Source organism: Giraffa tippelskirchi, chromosome 12, assembly GCF_054371585.1.
Source record: "Giraffa tippelskirchi isolate mGirTip1 chromosome 12, T2T-mGirTip1v1.2.pri, whole genome shotgun sequence".
NCBI classification, from domain to species: domain Eukaryota; kingdom Metazoa; phylum Chordata; class Mammalia; order Artiodactyla; family Giraffidae; genus Giraffa; species Giraffa tippelskirchi.
This window is the reverse complement of record NC_137286.1, coordinates 70,742,673-70,757,971: the sequence shown is the minus strand read 5'-3', so window position 1 is coordinate 70,757,971 and position 15,299 is coordinate 70,742,673. Positions and strand designations below refer to the sequence as shown.

Genomic DNA, 15,299 nt, shown 5'->3' with positions numbered 1-15,299 from the left:
TGCCGGAAACACCATGTCCAGGGGAGCGGTCGGCTCTGCAGCCTCCATCCCTGTCTGCTCACCGTGGACGCCGGCAACTCGGTCTGCCCCCAGGGGACATGGAGTTCCTTTCCCCTGAGCTGCTTTGCATTTGGTTTGTTTCCACCTTTCTGGTGATGTTTTACTTTTTGTATGGTTTCGTCTATTTTTGTTGGTTAAGTTGGGATTAGTAAACTTTTTCATCATTGTTGCAATTTGGGACACTGTTGTGTAACTCTGGTGATACGGTGTTACCATCACCACTCTGTAGTTTCAGACCCGTTCGATCTTTATGCCCCACCCGCCAACAAAGCCTGGGTTCAAGGCAAGCAGGCCCTGTTCATCCCTCCCCCCGATCCTGACCACAATTTCATCTTTTCTTTCTGCATTCCTTCCTATATTCTTGGTGTCCCCAATCAATGACTCTCAGTGAGATGACTGAAGGAGTTTTTTTCGGACTCTCCACCTACTGTAAGACTCCATTGGAGAGTTCTCATTTTTATGTCATTTGAACTAGCCTTTGATAGCTGAAAGGACGGTGTACGTCCTTTCAAGATATCATGTGCCAAACGAAGCCCTTTTGGCAAATGCCATCATTATCTCCAGGCAGGCATTGCTGTTTGAAGGGTGACATCTCAGCCAGAAGGCAGAGGCTGAGCTCCTCTTGTTGCACCAGCTCCCAAAAGAAGCCAAGAAAGGGAGCTGGAACAACAAACCACCCCAACGCCCAGGAAAGCGTTCTTCACGACAGAAGGCTAGCAAATGACCCAACAACCTTGTGGCCCAGAACCCCTCTAGAAAAATCACTGTTCCATACAAAAGAGAAACACATGGGAAGTTCCAAGGAGAGGCAATGCCCATGGCCAGTGTACTTTAGAGACGGCCTGACCGCTCCGGGGAAGACACGCACCGACGGAACCCCTTGGGAAACAGCAGTGAGAGTCCTCACCGTCGTAAGGGTTTCCTCTGGGGACAACCTGCCCTGGGCACCACATGAGGGAGCAGACCGGCTTCTCTTCCTCTGCCCCCACACCACTCACTCATGAAGGCAGCTCAGGTGTTCTCATGCCCTGCCTGCCTGCCTGCCTGCCTGGCTCATCCGTGAGCTGTGACCACCTCCAGGGCAGGACTCCACCTTCTCCTCTCTGTGTACCGTGAATCTGCACACAGTGGGCTTTCAGAACCTTAGGAGACTTGAGCCATTCCCACTCGAGCCAGAACCCTCCCCAGGAAGGAAAACAGCTGTGGAGTCATTTTGGCCCCAGCACTGGTTCCCAAACCCTGGCGGCTCCTACAGCCTCTACGGTGTGAAGAGGGAGGTCCCTTTTGACAGAGCTTTCCGGCTGTCAGATCGAAGCTGTTGTTTCACTGTCAGCTGTGTCTCTGCCGTTGCAGCCAGGTGGGCCACGCTGCTCCAAAGGAGCTCACAAGCTGAGTTGCAAGGGAGGTATTGAGAGGACAGGGATGGCTACAACGTGCTGCAAACTGAGTGAGGGTCCCCACAATCCTCAGCAAAGGTCTGTGGTGTGCAAGTGGGGAGTAGAGGGCCCCCAAGTTCCAAAGGAAGGGAGGTACTCGGGAGATAAAGCCCTTGGCTGCTGTGGTAGCAGCTGCAGATGGCAGCTCGTCCACAGTGCACTTCGAATGAGGTCATATGAGCGGGACTCTGGAAATGGCTCCGAAATCCAGAGAAAGGGGTCAGGGTATGTGGGAATCCGGCGGGGGTGGGGGGTGGATGAAGGAAGGTGTCCTTCCTCTCTCCAGTGCAATTTGGTTTGGTGAGTCTCAAAGCTACCAGATGGCACTTCCCAAGTCAGGCCCCCGCAGGAATCAGGGTGGGCTGCATGCCTCGGCCCCTGCCACAGGGACAAGCCACACCAGTGGCCTCCCTGAGCTCAAATGGCCGGATCTGGGGGTTCCGTCTGGGTGCACACCTCCTTGCTGTGGCCAAGTTCCCCCCTTCTCTGAGCACCAGCTTCATCATCCTCTCGAATGAGGACATCGATTGCTACCTTGGCACGTTACTCTCTTCATCCTGTGAAGACTCATTAGGCTTATCCTACAATTACTAGCTGGCCCGAAGAGATATCTCCTGAATCCAGATTAAGCTGGAGTCTCCCAGGCTCATCTGGCATGTCTTCCCTGAAGTCTGCCAAAACCCACACCCTTGCATTTCCAGGGACTCCCCTTAGCCGGCTGGGCAGAAAACCCAGCATGGTTCAAACAAGCTGACAGACAAGCGGGAGAGGACTCACGGGCAGACGGCCTCCGTCAGGTCTCGGGTGGAGCTCTGGGACCACAGCAGCAACGGGCCATCCCAGCCCCTGGGCTCAGCAGCGCCCTCATTCTCAGGCCGGCGGCTCTGCCCTGAGGGGAGCAGGAAGGTCACCAACTGCCGCAGGCGGACCTCAAGCCCCTCCCACTGCTGGAGCCTGACCTCCCCCGGCCCCACCCCTTCCCCTACCCCAGCAGGACGAGAGCTCGTCTTCCCCTGGCTTCCAACGTGAGGCCCGGCCCTGGGCCCCGATTGGGCACTGCCCCAGTCCGGAGCCAATCACAGTGGCCAGGGAGGTGGAACGCACCGATTGGCCAGGGCCAGGTCATGTGACCATGCTCCCCAGGAAACTCAAATATTACCAAGATTCCCTAACAAACCAATGAACAAAATTATCCAGTAAAGGCAAACCGTACTTTTTAATGAGGCCGATGTCACAGAAAAAAAAAAAAAAAAGCTTCACAATGAACTGCTCAAGGAAGCTACTAAATAAACTTTCAGAAAAGTTAAGTCGTTTTTTTTTTTTTTTTTTTTAATAGGGTGACGGAGAGCTATACCTTTCCCATCTATGTGAATTTAGGTTTAAACTAGATTTCCCTTGGCTATTATATACGACAAAAAAACCCCACATCACCCCCTTTCACTCCCCCCACCCCCCAAAAGTATTTTAGTCTATTGAGTTTTTGTGTCCTCAGTTGTGTCTGATTCACGGCAACTCACGAACTCTACACAGCCAGGCTCTTCCGTCCATGGAATTCAGGGCAATTTTTTTCTGTCACAGTAAATGCCCACCCTGGGTGATCCAAAGGCAAGGGCTCAGAGGCTCCTGAGAGTCTAACTCCTTTCAGCCGAGCACAGAGCTGGCTCCTCACTGGGATGCCTGTGGCCTGGGGCTCCCAGAGGGGAGAGCAGCACCCGCCCCACCGTGTGGTAACTGCTGGAAGTGCAGGCTGCTCCTCACTCCCCCTTGACAGTGTCCCTGAGGGCAGAACAGTGGGAATCTACTCAAGGTGGAAATGCAAACTCCCATGCAACCAAACTTCCCACAAGGTCTCCAAAACCACTCAGGAACAGGGAATTGGAAACTGCAGGGCATGACATGAATGGAGATGGAGACTTGACACCTTACACCGAGTTCACTTCCAGTTATCCCTAGACAAAGTTTCCATGAAAACTTGTCACAAACCTAGAAGAACAATGAGCAGAAACCGGACACGTGCTTTGAGTCTTCACACACAAAACTAAAAGGCAGTCCACAAAACAACCCAGAGAATACAGTGGACTTTGCAAAATCAAAGATATCTACTGTGGGAAAGACCTCATTACAAAAGCAAAAGACAGGTCATACATCGCGAGACGAATGAGTGGAAACACAAAGCTTCTCAAGGATGTGTCTCCAAACAGACAAAGAACACCAACACAACAAGCCTGTGAAAACTAGGGAAAGGTCTGAAGGGACACCAGACTGAGGAAGACACACACAGAGTATCCCGGATGATGTCCAGCACGGAGGGCCTGAAGAAACAACAGTCTAGTTGCACTCCCTCAGGCCTGTGTGACCCTGGATGAGGCCTCTGTTTCCCGGTGGCTCTGAGAGATGGACAGGGAGGAAGGGGAAGAGAAATCACTTGCATTTCTAATACTCACAGCAAAGTCTTCCAATGAGAAGGGAATTATCACCCCCACTGACAATGCCATTCACTGAAGTGATACCCACGAGTCCATCTAACCCAGAAGGGAAGGAAGGACCTGTTCTCACAAAACGGCGAGAGATGGAAGAAGGAAGATCAAGCCCACACCAATCACTGGAAAGAGAAGCTGTGCTCAGGGCTTGAAAGAATTCCTATTGGGAAAATGATGTCACAGCCCCACAAGGCAATCCACAGCATGGATGCTATTCCTCCCAAAATGCCAATGCATTGTCGCACCGAACAAAGAATTGCAAAAGGGGTTACGGAAACAGAAAAGAGCCTAAATTGTCAATACAATCCGACGAAAAAGCCCCGATACGGACATCCAAGGTTGTGTGAAAGGAAATTAGACGACCAAACTAGGATCCTCAGGAGCGTATCGGAGAAGGCGATGGCGACCCACGCCAGTACTCTTGCCTGGAAAATGCCCTGGACGGAGGAGCCTGGTAGGCTGCAGGCCATGGGGTCGCGCAGAGTCAGACACGACTGAAGTGACTTAGCCGCAGCGGCAGCAGCAGGACAGTATGCTATTGGGAATACAACAACACACACAGATCCAGATCGATGGAATAAAGTTGAGGGTCCAGAAACAAACCCCGGCATCCATGGTCAACTCATCTCTGACACAGAAGGGGAGAATATCCAAATGGGAACAAGAAAGCCTCTTCAATAAATGGCCATGGGAAAACCAGACAGCTACATCTGAAGAACGCTATTGGTTTTGATCTCACACCACCTCAATATCGGGGAAAAACCTCACCCTAAAGACTGATGTCATGAGATAGCTAGAAAGAAGCGTAGGTCAAAGGCTCCTTAACATCAGAGTCTCCTTGCCATTTGCTGGGCGGAGGTAGAAATGCGTCTCTTCAAGTAAGGGAAAGAGGGAAATGAAGTACACCAATGGGTTTCCATCCAATGGAACCTCTTCACAACAGAGAAGCTAAGCATTCACAGATGCAAAAGATAGGAAACGGAACATGAGAGACTCCTTGCAAGTGGTGTATCTGAGAAGGGGTTCATATGGAAAGAGACGAAGAATGCACAGCACTCAGATTCCAAGAAACACCACCACCACCCTTGACCCTTCCCCCATGACCAACTCCGACCTAAAGCCTTTCTCTCCCTCTAACCCATCCCTAAAACATAACCCTCATCTAATCATATACATGTGCATTCCTAGCATCCATCCATCCACACACGAGAGAGAAAGAGGAAGACACAGACTGAATCGAGAAAGGAAAAGAGAGGGACACAGCCAGAGAGAGACACGGAACCAAAGAGAGGAAAGGAGTCGATGGTCCAGACTTTTCATCAATCTGTCTCGAAGGTAGAAGCAATGACAGCGCCCATCCACCCCAGAAGGGGGAAAAGGACGGAAGGTTTGGAGAGGAAAAGACAAGAACGCAGGGAGCCATTAGAAGCTCAGCCACCCGCAGAAGCCGAGCTGGGACACTTGAACAGAATCTCAATGGAAACAGAGGACCAGAAAGTTGGCTACTCTTTTCTATAAGAGAGGGAGACCTTCGAGTCTTCCTTTCGGGCCTCCAACTTGGATGTGGGGTCTCAAAACAGTCAGGAGGGGCAGTGCCTTTTCCTGGGTACCACGGCGCATCCAGGCCTCGTTCTGCCCCATTCTGTGCTGTGTCAGCCCTGGATGGAGTCTTTCTTTCTGAAGTCTCAGCGCACAAGCTCCACGTGATATCGGCCCCAGGTGGAGAGGCATGGAGCTGCTCGTAGGCCGACAGACCTAGGAAACAGATGGGAGAATGACCCCCACTCTGCAGATGGAGAGACTGGGGAAACCCTGAGGGGCATATGCTTGTCCAGGGCCACACCACTTATGAGAAGAAGGAGCCTGGTCTGAGAGCAGCGGGGTCCTCGGAGCTCAGGCCCTGGCTGCACCCAGGCCTCCCCAGGGCTGTGGGCTGGGCTGTGTGGCTGTCAATGTGCCTGCACATGGCCTAAGGGGGGTGGTCGAGCAGTCAGAAACCCAGAGATTCCCTTGGGAAGTTTTGGGGAAGGGACCTCAGCACGAACCCCAGGAAATGATGTCACCTGCCGGCAACAGAACCCAACAGAACCCGCAACCCGGGTATCCAGGCCTCCAGAGCGGAGAGGAGCCCCCAGCCAGATCTCTTGCTGCCAGGATGTTCTGCTGTTTGCCCCTGCCCAGAGGCCGGGGCCTCAGGAGAGCTCACGGGCAGTGTGCGTGGGCACCCTGTCGACGTTGGCTCAGGGCACCCCCGAGAGGCCTCTGGCCCTCTGCCCGGAGAAACAGAAAGGTAACACGGGGAGCCCCAGGCCGGGCCAGGCCACCTCTCCCATGCCACCCGGAAACACCGGGTCCTTTGCCTGTGTGTGTGGATGCGGGTTTCTCGGGGTGTGTCTCCCTCAAGGAAGCCCAGGCGGATGTGGGGTCAGAAGCCTGCGGACAAGTTGTGTCCACACCCCAGGGGAGATCAGGCTGGCTGGGATGGGAACAGTGCGGGCAGGGCCGGCCGCCCAGGCTGACCTCACACCCTCAGGTGGGTCTCTTTCCTCCCGGGTGGGGATCTGAGCAGACACACGTCTCTGACCCTTCTGGGAAGAGAAGTTCGAGCAGGCAGAAGCAGCGGCTCCACTGGCCAGGCCCAGCTCGGAAAACTCCCAGCACGGCTGGCTGACGGTCACTGTCGTTGCAGAGCTTCCCACGTGATGAGGCCGAGGACGGGGACACCCCGTCCACCTCCCGGAGGGAGGGGTCGGAGCACCAACCCCCCGCCCGTGAGGCCCAGTGCAGGCTCCAGGTGAGCGTGCCCACGGAGGCATCAGCCCCACCGGGGGCGAAGCGGAGGCGGGGAAGGCCTGCTGCCGAGACACCGCCCAGGATACACCCGGCGGCCCAGTCTGAGGCTGCCACGGAGCTCAGCACACCCGGCTCCGACCCAGAGTCCCGAGAACCCCGGCCTCTGAGGCAGCAGGAGGACCTGGAGCCCAGCACGCCAGAGCACAGAGGTAAGGACGCTGGGGCTGGTGCATGGGAGTGTGTGGGGAGGGGGTGCTGAGCTACACAGGGACGAGTCCCCGAAAGATGCTGCTGGGCCTGCAGCAAGCGCTGGCCTCACACCCCCACCCCCATCTTGCACACTTCAGTCCCAAAAGACATCCAACCCTGGGTATTCTTTCGGAATCTCTTGGAAGCTTTCTGTCCCGGGATACGCACATGCCAAGGCTGGTCTGTGGGCAAACTTTGCTTCTCCCCCAGCTCTAGCACTGGCCTCCAACTGGAAACAGGCTCCACTTCCCAGACCTGTGCCTACAGAGGTGGTGGCTCCAGGTGCAGGACCCAGGGATCCACCGAGGGCAGATGGAGAACCGAGCCTTGCCCTCGCAGAGACACCAGGCCAGCTGGGTACTGGCCAGCACACCGGGCAGATCGGATTTCCGTGCCTGCAGGACCCCCAGCCCCAGGCACTGATGTCCCACCCCCTCAGCCAGAACCTCCACCTCCACGTGCACCTGTACCTGCTCGGGCTTTGGCAGGAGAACCCGAGGCAGAGGAGGAGTCACCGCCTCGGCAGGGAGAGCCTGCCCTGGCTCCCGCGCAACACCCAGACGCCGACGATGACTCACCCGCCCCTGCAGGAAGAACGAGCCCCCGCTCTGGACAGAGACCCAGAGCCCTTGCCGGAAACACCATGTCCAGGGGAGCGGTCGGCTCTGCAGCCTCCATCCCTGTCTGCTCACCGTGGACGCCGGCAACTCGGTCTGCCCCCAGGGGACATGGAGTTCCTTTCCCCTGAGCTGCTTTGCATTTGGTTTGTTTCCACCTTTCTGGTGATGTTTTACTTTTTGTATGGTTTCGTCTATTTTTGTTGGTTAAGTTGGGATTAGTAAACTTTTTCATCATTGTTGCAATTTGGGACACTGTTGTGTAACTCTGGTGATACGGTGTTACCATCACCACTCTGTAGTTTCAGACCCGTTCGATCTTTATGCCCCACCCGCCAACAAAGCCTGGGTTCAAGGCAAGCAGGCCCTGTTCATCCCTCCCCCCGATCCTGACCACAATTTCATCTTTTCTTTCTGCATTCCTTCCTATATTCTTGGTGTCCCCAATCAATGACTCTCAGTGAGATGACTGAAGGAGTTTTTTTCGGACTCTCCACCTACTGTAAGACTCCATTGGAGAGTTCTCATTTTTATGTCATTTGAACTAGCCTTTGATAGCTGAAAGGACGGTGTACGTCCTTTCAAGATATCATGTGCCAAACGAAGCCCTTTTGGCAAATGCCATCATTATCTCCAGGCAGGCATTGCTGTTTGAAGGGTGCCATCTCAGCCAGAAGGCAGAGGCTGAGCTCCTCTTGTTGCACCAGCTCCCAAAAGAAGCCAAGAAAGGGAGCTGGAACAACAAACCACCCCAACGCCCAGGAAAGCGTTCTTCACGACAGAAGGCTAGCAAATGACCCAACAACCTTGTGGCCCAGAACCCCTCTAGAAAAATCACTGTTCCATACAAAAGAGAAACACATGGGAAGTTCCAAGGAGAGGCAATGCCCATGGCCAGTGTACTTTAGAGACGGCCTGACCGCTCCGGGGAAGACATGCACCGACGGAACCCCTTGGGAAACAGCAGTGAGAGTCCTCACCGTCGTAAGGGTTTCCTCTGGGGACAACCTGCCCTGGGCACCACATGAGGGAGCAGACCGGCTTCTCTTCCTCTGCCCCCACACCACTCACTCATGAAGGCAGCTCAGGTGTTCTCATGCCCTGCCTGCCTGCCTGCCTGCCTGGCTCATCCGTGAGCTGTGACCACCTCCAGGGCAGGACTCCACCTTCTCCTCTCTGTGTACCGTGAATCTGCACACAGTGGGCTTTCAGAACCTTAGGAGACTTGAGCCATTCCCACTCGAGCCAGAACCCTCCCCAGGAAGGAAAACAGCTGTGGAGTCATTTTGGCCCCAGCACTGGTTCCCAAACCCTGGCGGCTCCTACAGCCTCTACGGTGTGAAGAGGGAGGTCCCTTTTGACAGAGCTTTCCGGCTGTCAGATCGAAGCTGTTGTTTCACTGTCAGCTGTGTCTCTGCCGTTGCAGCCAGGTGGGCCACGCTGCTCCAAAGGAGCTCACAAGCTGAGTTGCAAGGGAGGTATTGAGAGGACAGGGATGGCTACAACGTGCTGCAAACTGAGTGAGGGTCCCCACAATCCTCAGCAAAGGTCTGTGGTGTGCAAGTGGGGAGTAGAGGGCCCCCAAGTTCCAAAGGAAGGGAGGTACTCGGGAGATAAAGCCCTTGGCTGCTGTGGTAGCAGCTGCAGATGGCAGCTCGTCCACAGTGCACTTCGAATGAGGTCATATGAGCGGGACTCTGGAAAGGGCTCCGAAATCCAGAGAAAGGGGTCAGGGTATGTGGGAATCCGGCGGGGGTGGGGGGTGGATGAAGGAAGGTGTCCTTCCTCTCTCCAGTGCAATTTGGTTTGGTGAGTCTCAAAGCTACCAGATGGCACTTCCCAAGTCAGGCCCCCGCAGGAATCAGGGTGGGCTGCGTGCCTCGGCCCCTGCCACAGGGACAAGCCACACCAGTGGCCTCCCTGAGCTCAAATGGCCGGATCTGGGGGTTCCGTCTGGGTGCACACCTCCTTGCTGTGGCCAAGTTCCCCCCTTCTCTGAGCACCAGCTTCATCATCCTCTCGAATGAGGACATCGATTGCTACCTTGGCACGTTACTCTCTTCATCCTGTGAAGACTCATTAGGCTTATCCTACAATTACTAGCTGGCCCGAAGAGATATCTCCTGAATCCAGATTAAGCTGGAGTCTCCCAGGCTCATCTGGCATGTCTTCCCTGAAGTCTGCCAAAACCCACACCCTTGCATTTCCAGGGACTCCCCTTAGCCGGCTGGGCAGAAAACCCAGCATGGTTCAAACAAGCTGACAGACAAGCGGGAGAGGACTCACGGGCAGACGGCCTCCGTCAGGTCTCGGGTGGAGCTCTGGGACCACAGCAGCAACGGGCCATCCCAGCCCCTGGGCTCAGCAGCGCCCTCATTCTCAGGCCGGCGGCTCTGCCCTGAGGGGAGCAGGAAGGTCACCAACTGCCGCAGGCGGACCTCAAGCCCCTCCCACTGCTGGAGCCTGACCTCCCCCGGCCCCACCCCTTCCCCTACCCCAGCAGGACGAGAGCTCGTCTTCCCCTGGCTTCCAACGTGAGGCCCGGCCCTGGGCCCCGATTGGGCACTGCCCCAGTCCGGAGCCAATCACAGTGGCCAGGGAGGTGGAACGCACCGATTGGCCAGGGCCAGGTCATGTGACCATGCTCCCCAGGAAACTCAAATATTACCAAGATTCCCTAACAAACCAATGAACAAAATTATCCAGTAAAGGCAAACCGTACTTTTTAATGAGGCCGATGTCACAGAAAAAAAAAAAAATGCTTCACAATGAACTGCTCAAGGAAGCTACTAAATAAACTTTCAGAAAAGTTAAGTAGTTTTTTTTTTTTTTTAATAGGGTGACGGAGAGCTATACCTTTCCCATCTATGTGAATTTAGGTTTAAACTAGATTTCCCTTGGCTATTATATACGACAAAAAAACCCCACATCACCCCCTTTCACTCCCCCCACCCCCCAAAAGTGTTTTAGTCTATTGAGTTTTTGTGTCCTCAGTTGTGTCTGATTCACGGCAACTCACGAACTCTACACAGCCAGGCTCTTCCGTCCATGGAATTCAGGGCAATTTTTTTCTGTCACAGTAAATGCCCACCCTGGGTGATCCAAAGGCAAGGGCTCAGAGGCTCCTGAGAGTCTAACTCCTTTCAGCCGAGCACAGAGCTGGCTCCTCACTGGGATGCCTGTGGCCTGGGGCTCCCAGAGGGGAGAGCAGCACTCGCCCCACCGTGTGGTCACTGCTGGAAGTGCAGGCTGCTCCTCACTCCCCCTTGACAGTGTCCCTGAGGGCAGAACAGTGGGAATCTACTCAAGGTGGAAATGCAAACTCCCATGCAACCAAACTTCCCACAAGGTCTCCAAAACCACTCAGGAACAGGGAATTGGAAACTGCAGGGCATGACATGAATGGAGATGGAGACTTGACACCTTACACCGAGTTCACTTCCAGTTATCCCTAGACAAAGTTTCCATGAAAACTTGTCACAAATCTAGAAGAACAATGAGCAGAAACCGGACACGTGCTTTGAGTCTTCACACACAAAACTAAAAGGCAGTCCACAAAACAACCCAGAGAATACAGTGGACTTTGCAAAATCAAAGATATCTACTGTGGGAAAGACCTCATTACAAAAGCAAAAGACAGGTCATACATCGCGAGACGAATGAGTGGAAACACAAAGCTTCTCAAGGATGTGTCTCCAAACAGACAAAGAACACCAACACAACAAGCCTGTGAAAACTAGGGAAAGGTCTGAAGGGACAGCAGACTGAGGAAGACACACACAGAGTATCCCGGATGATGTCCAGCACGGAGGGCCTGAAGAAACAACAGTCTAGTTGCACTCCCTCAGGCCTGTGTGACCCTGGATGAGGCCTCTGTTTCCCGGTGGCTCTGAGAGATGGACAGGGAGGAAGGGGAAGAGAAATCACTTGCATTTCTAATACTCACAGCAAAGTCTTCCAATGAGAAGGGAATTATCACCCCCACTGACAATGCCATTCACTGAAGTGATACCCACGAGTCCATCTAACCCAGAAGGGAAGGAAGGACCTGTTCTCACAAAACGGCGAGAGATGGAAGAAGGAAGATCAAGCCCACACCAATCACTGGAAAGAGAAGCTGTGCTCAGGGCTTGAAAGAATTCCTATTGGGAAAATGATGTCACAGCCCCACAAGGCAATCCACAGCTTGGATGCTATTCCTCCCAAAATGCCAATGCATTGTTGCACCGAACAAAGAATTGCAAAAGGGGTTACGGAAACAGAAAAGAGCCTAAATTGTCAATACAATCCGACGAAAAAGCCCCGATACGGACATCCAAGGTTGTGTGAAAGGAAATTAGACGACCAAACTAGGATCCTCAGGAGCGTATCGGAGAAGGCGATGGCGACCCACGCCAGTACTCTTGCCTGGAAAATGCCCTGGACGGAGGAGCCTGGTAGGCTGCAGGCCATGGGGTCGCGCAGAGTCAGACACGACTGAAGTGACTTAGCCGCAGCGGCAGCAGCAGGACAGTATGCTATTGGGAATACAACAACACACACAGATCCAGATCGATGGAATAAAGTTGAGGGTCCAGAAACAAACCCCGGCATCCATGGTCAACTCATCTCTGACACAGAAGGGGAGAATATCCAAATGGGAACAAGAAAGCCTCTTCAATAAATGGCCATGGGAAAACCAGACAGCTACATCTGAAGAACGCTATTGGTTTTGATCTCACACCACCTCAATATCGGGGAAAAACCTCACCCTAAAGACTGATGTCATGAGATAGCTAGAAAGAAGCGTAGGTCAAAGGCTCCTTAACATCAGAGTCTCCTTGCCATTTGCTGGGCGGAGGTAGAAATGGGTCTCTTCAAGTAAGGGAAAGAGGGAAACGAAGTACACCAATGGGTTTCCATCCAATGGAACCTCTTCACAACAGAGAAGCTAAGCATTCACAGATGCAAAAGATAGGAAACGGAACATGAGAGACTCCTTGCAAGTGGTGTATCTGAGAAGGGGTTCATATGGAAAGAGACGAAGAATGCACAGCACTCAGATTCCAAGAAACACCACCACCACCCTTGACCCTTCCCCCATGACCAACTCCGACCTAAAGCCTTTCTCTCCCTCTAACCCATCCCTAAAACATAACCCTCATCTAATCATATACATGTGCATTCCTAGCATCCATCCATCCACACACGAGAGAGAAAGAGGAAGACACAGACTGAATCGAGAAAGGAAAAGAGAGGGACACAGCCAGAGAGAGACACGGAACCAAAGAGAGGAAAGGAGTCGATGGTCCAGACTTTTCATCAATCTGTCTCGAAGGTAGAAGCAATGACAGCGCCCATCCACCCCAGAAGGGGGAAAAGGACGGAAGGTTTGGAGAGGAAAAGACAAGAACGCAGGGAGCCATTAGAAGCTCAGCCACCCGCAGAAGCCGAGCTGGGACACTTGAACAGAATCTCAATGGAAACAGAGGACCAGAAAGTTGGCTACTCTTTTCTATAAGAGAGGGAGACCTTCGAGTCTTCCTTTCGGGCCTCCAACTTGGATGTGGGGTCTCAAAACAGTCAGGAGGGGCAGTGCCTTTTCCTGGGTACCACGGCGCATCCAGGCCTCGTTCTGCCCCATTCTGTGCTGTGTCAGCCCTGGATGGAGTCTTTCTTTCTGAAGTCTCAGCGCACAAGCTCCACGTGATATCGGCCCCAGGTGGAGAGGCATGGAGCTGCTCGTAGGCCGACAGACCTAGGAAACAGATGGGAGAATGACCCCCACTCTGCAGATGGAGAGACTGGGGAAACCCTGAGGGGCATATGCTTGTCCAGGGCCACACCACTTATGAGAAGAAGGAGCCTGGTCTGAGAGCAGCGGGGTCCTCGGAGCTCAGGCCCTGGCTGCACCCAGGCCTCCCCAGGGCTGTGGGCTGAGCTGTGTGGCTGTCAATGTGCCTGCACATGGCCTAAGGGGGGTGGTCGAGCAGTCAGAAACCCAGAGATTCCCTTGGGAAGTTTTGGGGAAGGGACCTCAGCACGAACCCCAGGAAATGATGTCACCTGCCGGCAACAGAACCCAACAGAACCCGCAACCCGGGTATCCAGGCCTCCAGAGCGGAGAGGAGCCCCCAGCCAGATCTCTTGCTGCCAGGATGTTCTGCTGTTTGCCCCTGCCCAGAGGCCGGGGCCTCAGGAGAGCTCACAGGCAGTGTGCGTGGCACCCTGTCGACGTTGGCTCAGGGCACCCCCGAGAGGCCTCTGGCCCTCTGCCCGGAGAAACAGAAAGGTAACACGGGGAGCCCCAGGCCGGGCCAGGCCACCTCTCCCATGCCACCCGGAAACACCGGGTCCTTTGCCTGTGTGTGTGGATGCGGGTTTCTCGGGGTGTGTCTCCCTCAAGGAAGCCCAGGCGGATGTGGGGTCAGAAGCCTGCGGACAAGTTGTGTCCACACCCCAGGGGAGATCAGGCTGGCTGGGATGGGAACAGTGCGGGCAGGGCCGGCCGCCCAGGCTGACCTCACACCCTCAGGTGGGTCTCTTTCCTCCCGGGTGGGGATCTGAGCAGACACACGTCTCTGACCCTTCTGGGAAGAGAAGTTCGAGCAGGCAGAAGCAGCGGCTCCACTGGCCAGGCCCAGCTCGGAAAACTCCCAGCACGGCTGGCTGACGGTCACTGTCGTTGCAGAGCTTCCCACGTGATGAGGCCGAGGACGGGGACACCCCGTCCACCTCCCGGAGGGAGGGGTCGGAGCACCAACCCCCCGCCCGTGAGGCCCAGTGCAGGCTCCAGGTGAGCGTGCCCACGGAGGCATCAGCCCCACCGGGGGCGAAGCGGAGGCGGGGAAGGCCTGCTGCCGAGACACCGCCCAGGATACACCCGGCGGCCCAGTCTGAGGCTGCCACGGAGCTCAGCACACCCGGCTCCGACCCAGAGTCCCGAGAACCCCGGCCTCTGAGGCAGCAGGAGGACCTGGAGCCCAGCACGCCAGAGCACAGAGGTAAGGACGCTGGGGCTGGTGCACGGGAGTGTGTGGGGAGGGGGTGCTGAGCTACACAGGGACGAGTCCCCGAAAGATGCTGCTGGGCCTGCAGCAAGCGCTGGCCTCACACCCCCACCCCCATCTTGCACACTTCAGTCCCAAAAGACATCCAACCCTGGGTATTCTTTCGGAATCTCTTGGAAGCTTTCTGTCCCGGGATACGCACATGCCAAGGCTGGTCTGTGGGCAAACTTTGCTTCTCCCCCAGCTCTAGCACTGGCCTCCAACTGGAACCAGGCTCCACTTCCCAGACCTGTGCCTACAGAGGTGGTGGCTCCAGGTGCAGGACCCAGGGATCCACCGAGGGCAGATGGAGAACCGAGCCTTGCCCTCGCAGAGACACCAGGCCAGCTGGGTACTGGCCAGCACACCGGGCAGATCGGATTTCCGTGCCTGCAGGACCCCCAGCCCCAGGCACTGATGTCCCACCCCCTCAGCCAGAACCTCCACCTCCACGTGCACCTGTACCTGCTCGGGCTTTGGCAGGAGAACCCGAGGCAGAGGAGGAGTCACCGCCTCGGCAGGGAGAGCCTGCCCTGGCTCCCGCGCAACACCCAGACGCCGACGATGACTCACCCGCCCCTGCAGGAAGAACGAGCCCCCGCTCTGGACAGAGACCCAGAGCCCTTGCCGGAAACA

The 15,299-nt window shown here is 55.0% G+C and overlaps 1 protein-coding gene and 1 long non-coding RNA gene across 2 annotated transcripts in view; one reads left to right on the top strand and one right to left on the bottom strand.

Annotated features, from left to right (window-relative positions):
• Positions 1-15,299, bottom strand: part of LOC145529707 (uncharacterized) — a 1,704,434-nt gene that overhangs the window by 1,388,652 nt on the left and 300,483 nt on the right. Inside the window, exons 38-39 of the long non-coding RNA XR_014071296.1 lie at positions 9,922-10,033; positions 2,274-2,385 (exon numbers count right to left, since the gene is read on the bottom strand). This is a non-coding gene — a long non-coding RNA (uncharacterized LOC145529707). The remainder of the gene's footprint in view (positions 1-2,273; positions 2,386-9,921; positions 10,034-15,299) is intronic.
• LOC145529567 (uncharacterized) lies at positions 2,814-8,452 on the top strand. Its single transcript, XM_081550151.1, has 3 exons — positions 2,814-6,266; positions 6,666-6,978; positions 7,229-8,452. The coding sequence occupies exons 1-3, from the start codon at positions 6,030-6,032 to the stop codon at positions 7,855-7,857; spliced, it is 1,179 nt and encodes a 392-aa protein (XP_081406277.1). The 5' UTR covers positions 2,814-6,029; the 3' UTR covers positions 7,858-8,452.

Bases quoted from the DNA above. Each gene is read 5' to 3' on its own strand.
- LOC145529567 (XM_081550151.1), top strand. From the start codon at position 6,030: ATGATGTCACCTGCCGGCAACAGAACCCAACAGAACCCGCAACCCGGG. The intron at 6,267-6,665 runs GTAACACGGGGA...CTGTCGTTGCAG, and splicing joins CTGCCCGGAGAAACAGAAAG to AGCTTCCCACGTGATGAGGC. The intron at 6,979-7,228 runs GTAAGGACGCTG...CTTCTCCCCCAG, and splicing joins CAGCACGCCAGAGCACAGAG to CTCTAGCACTGGCCTCCAAC.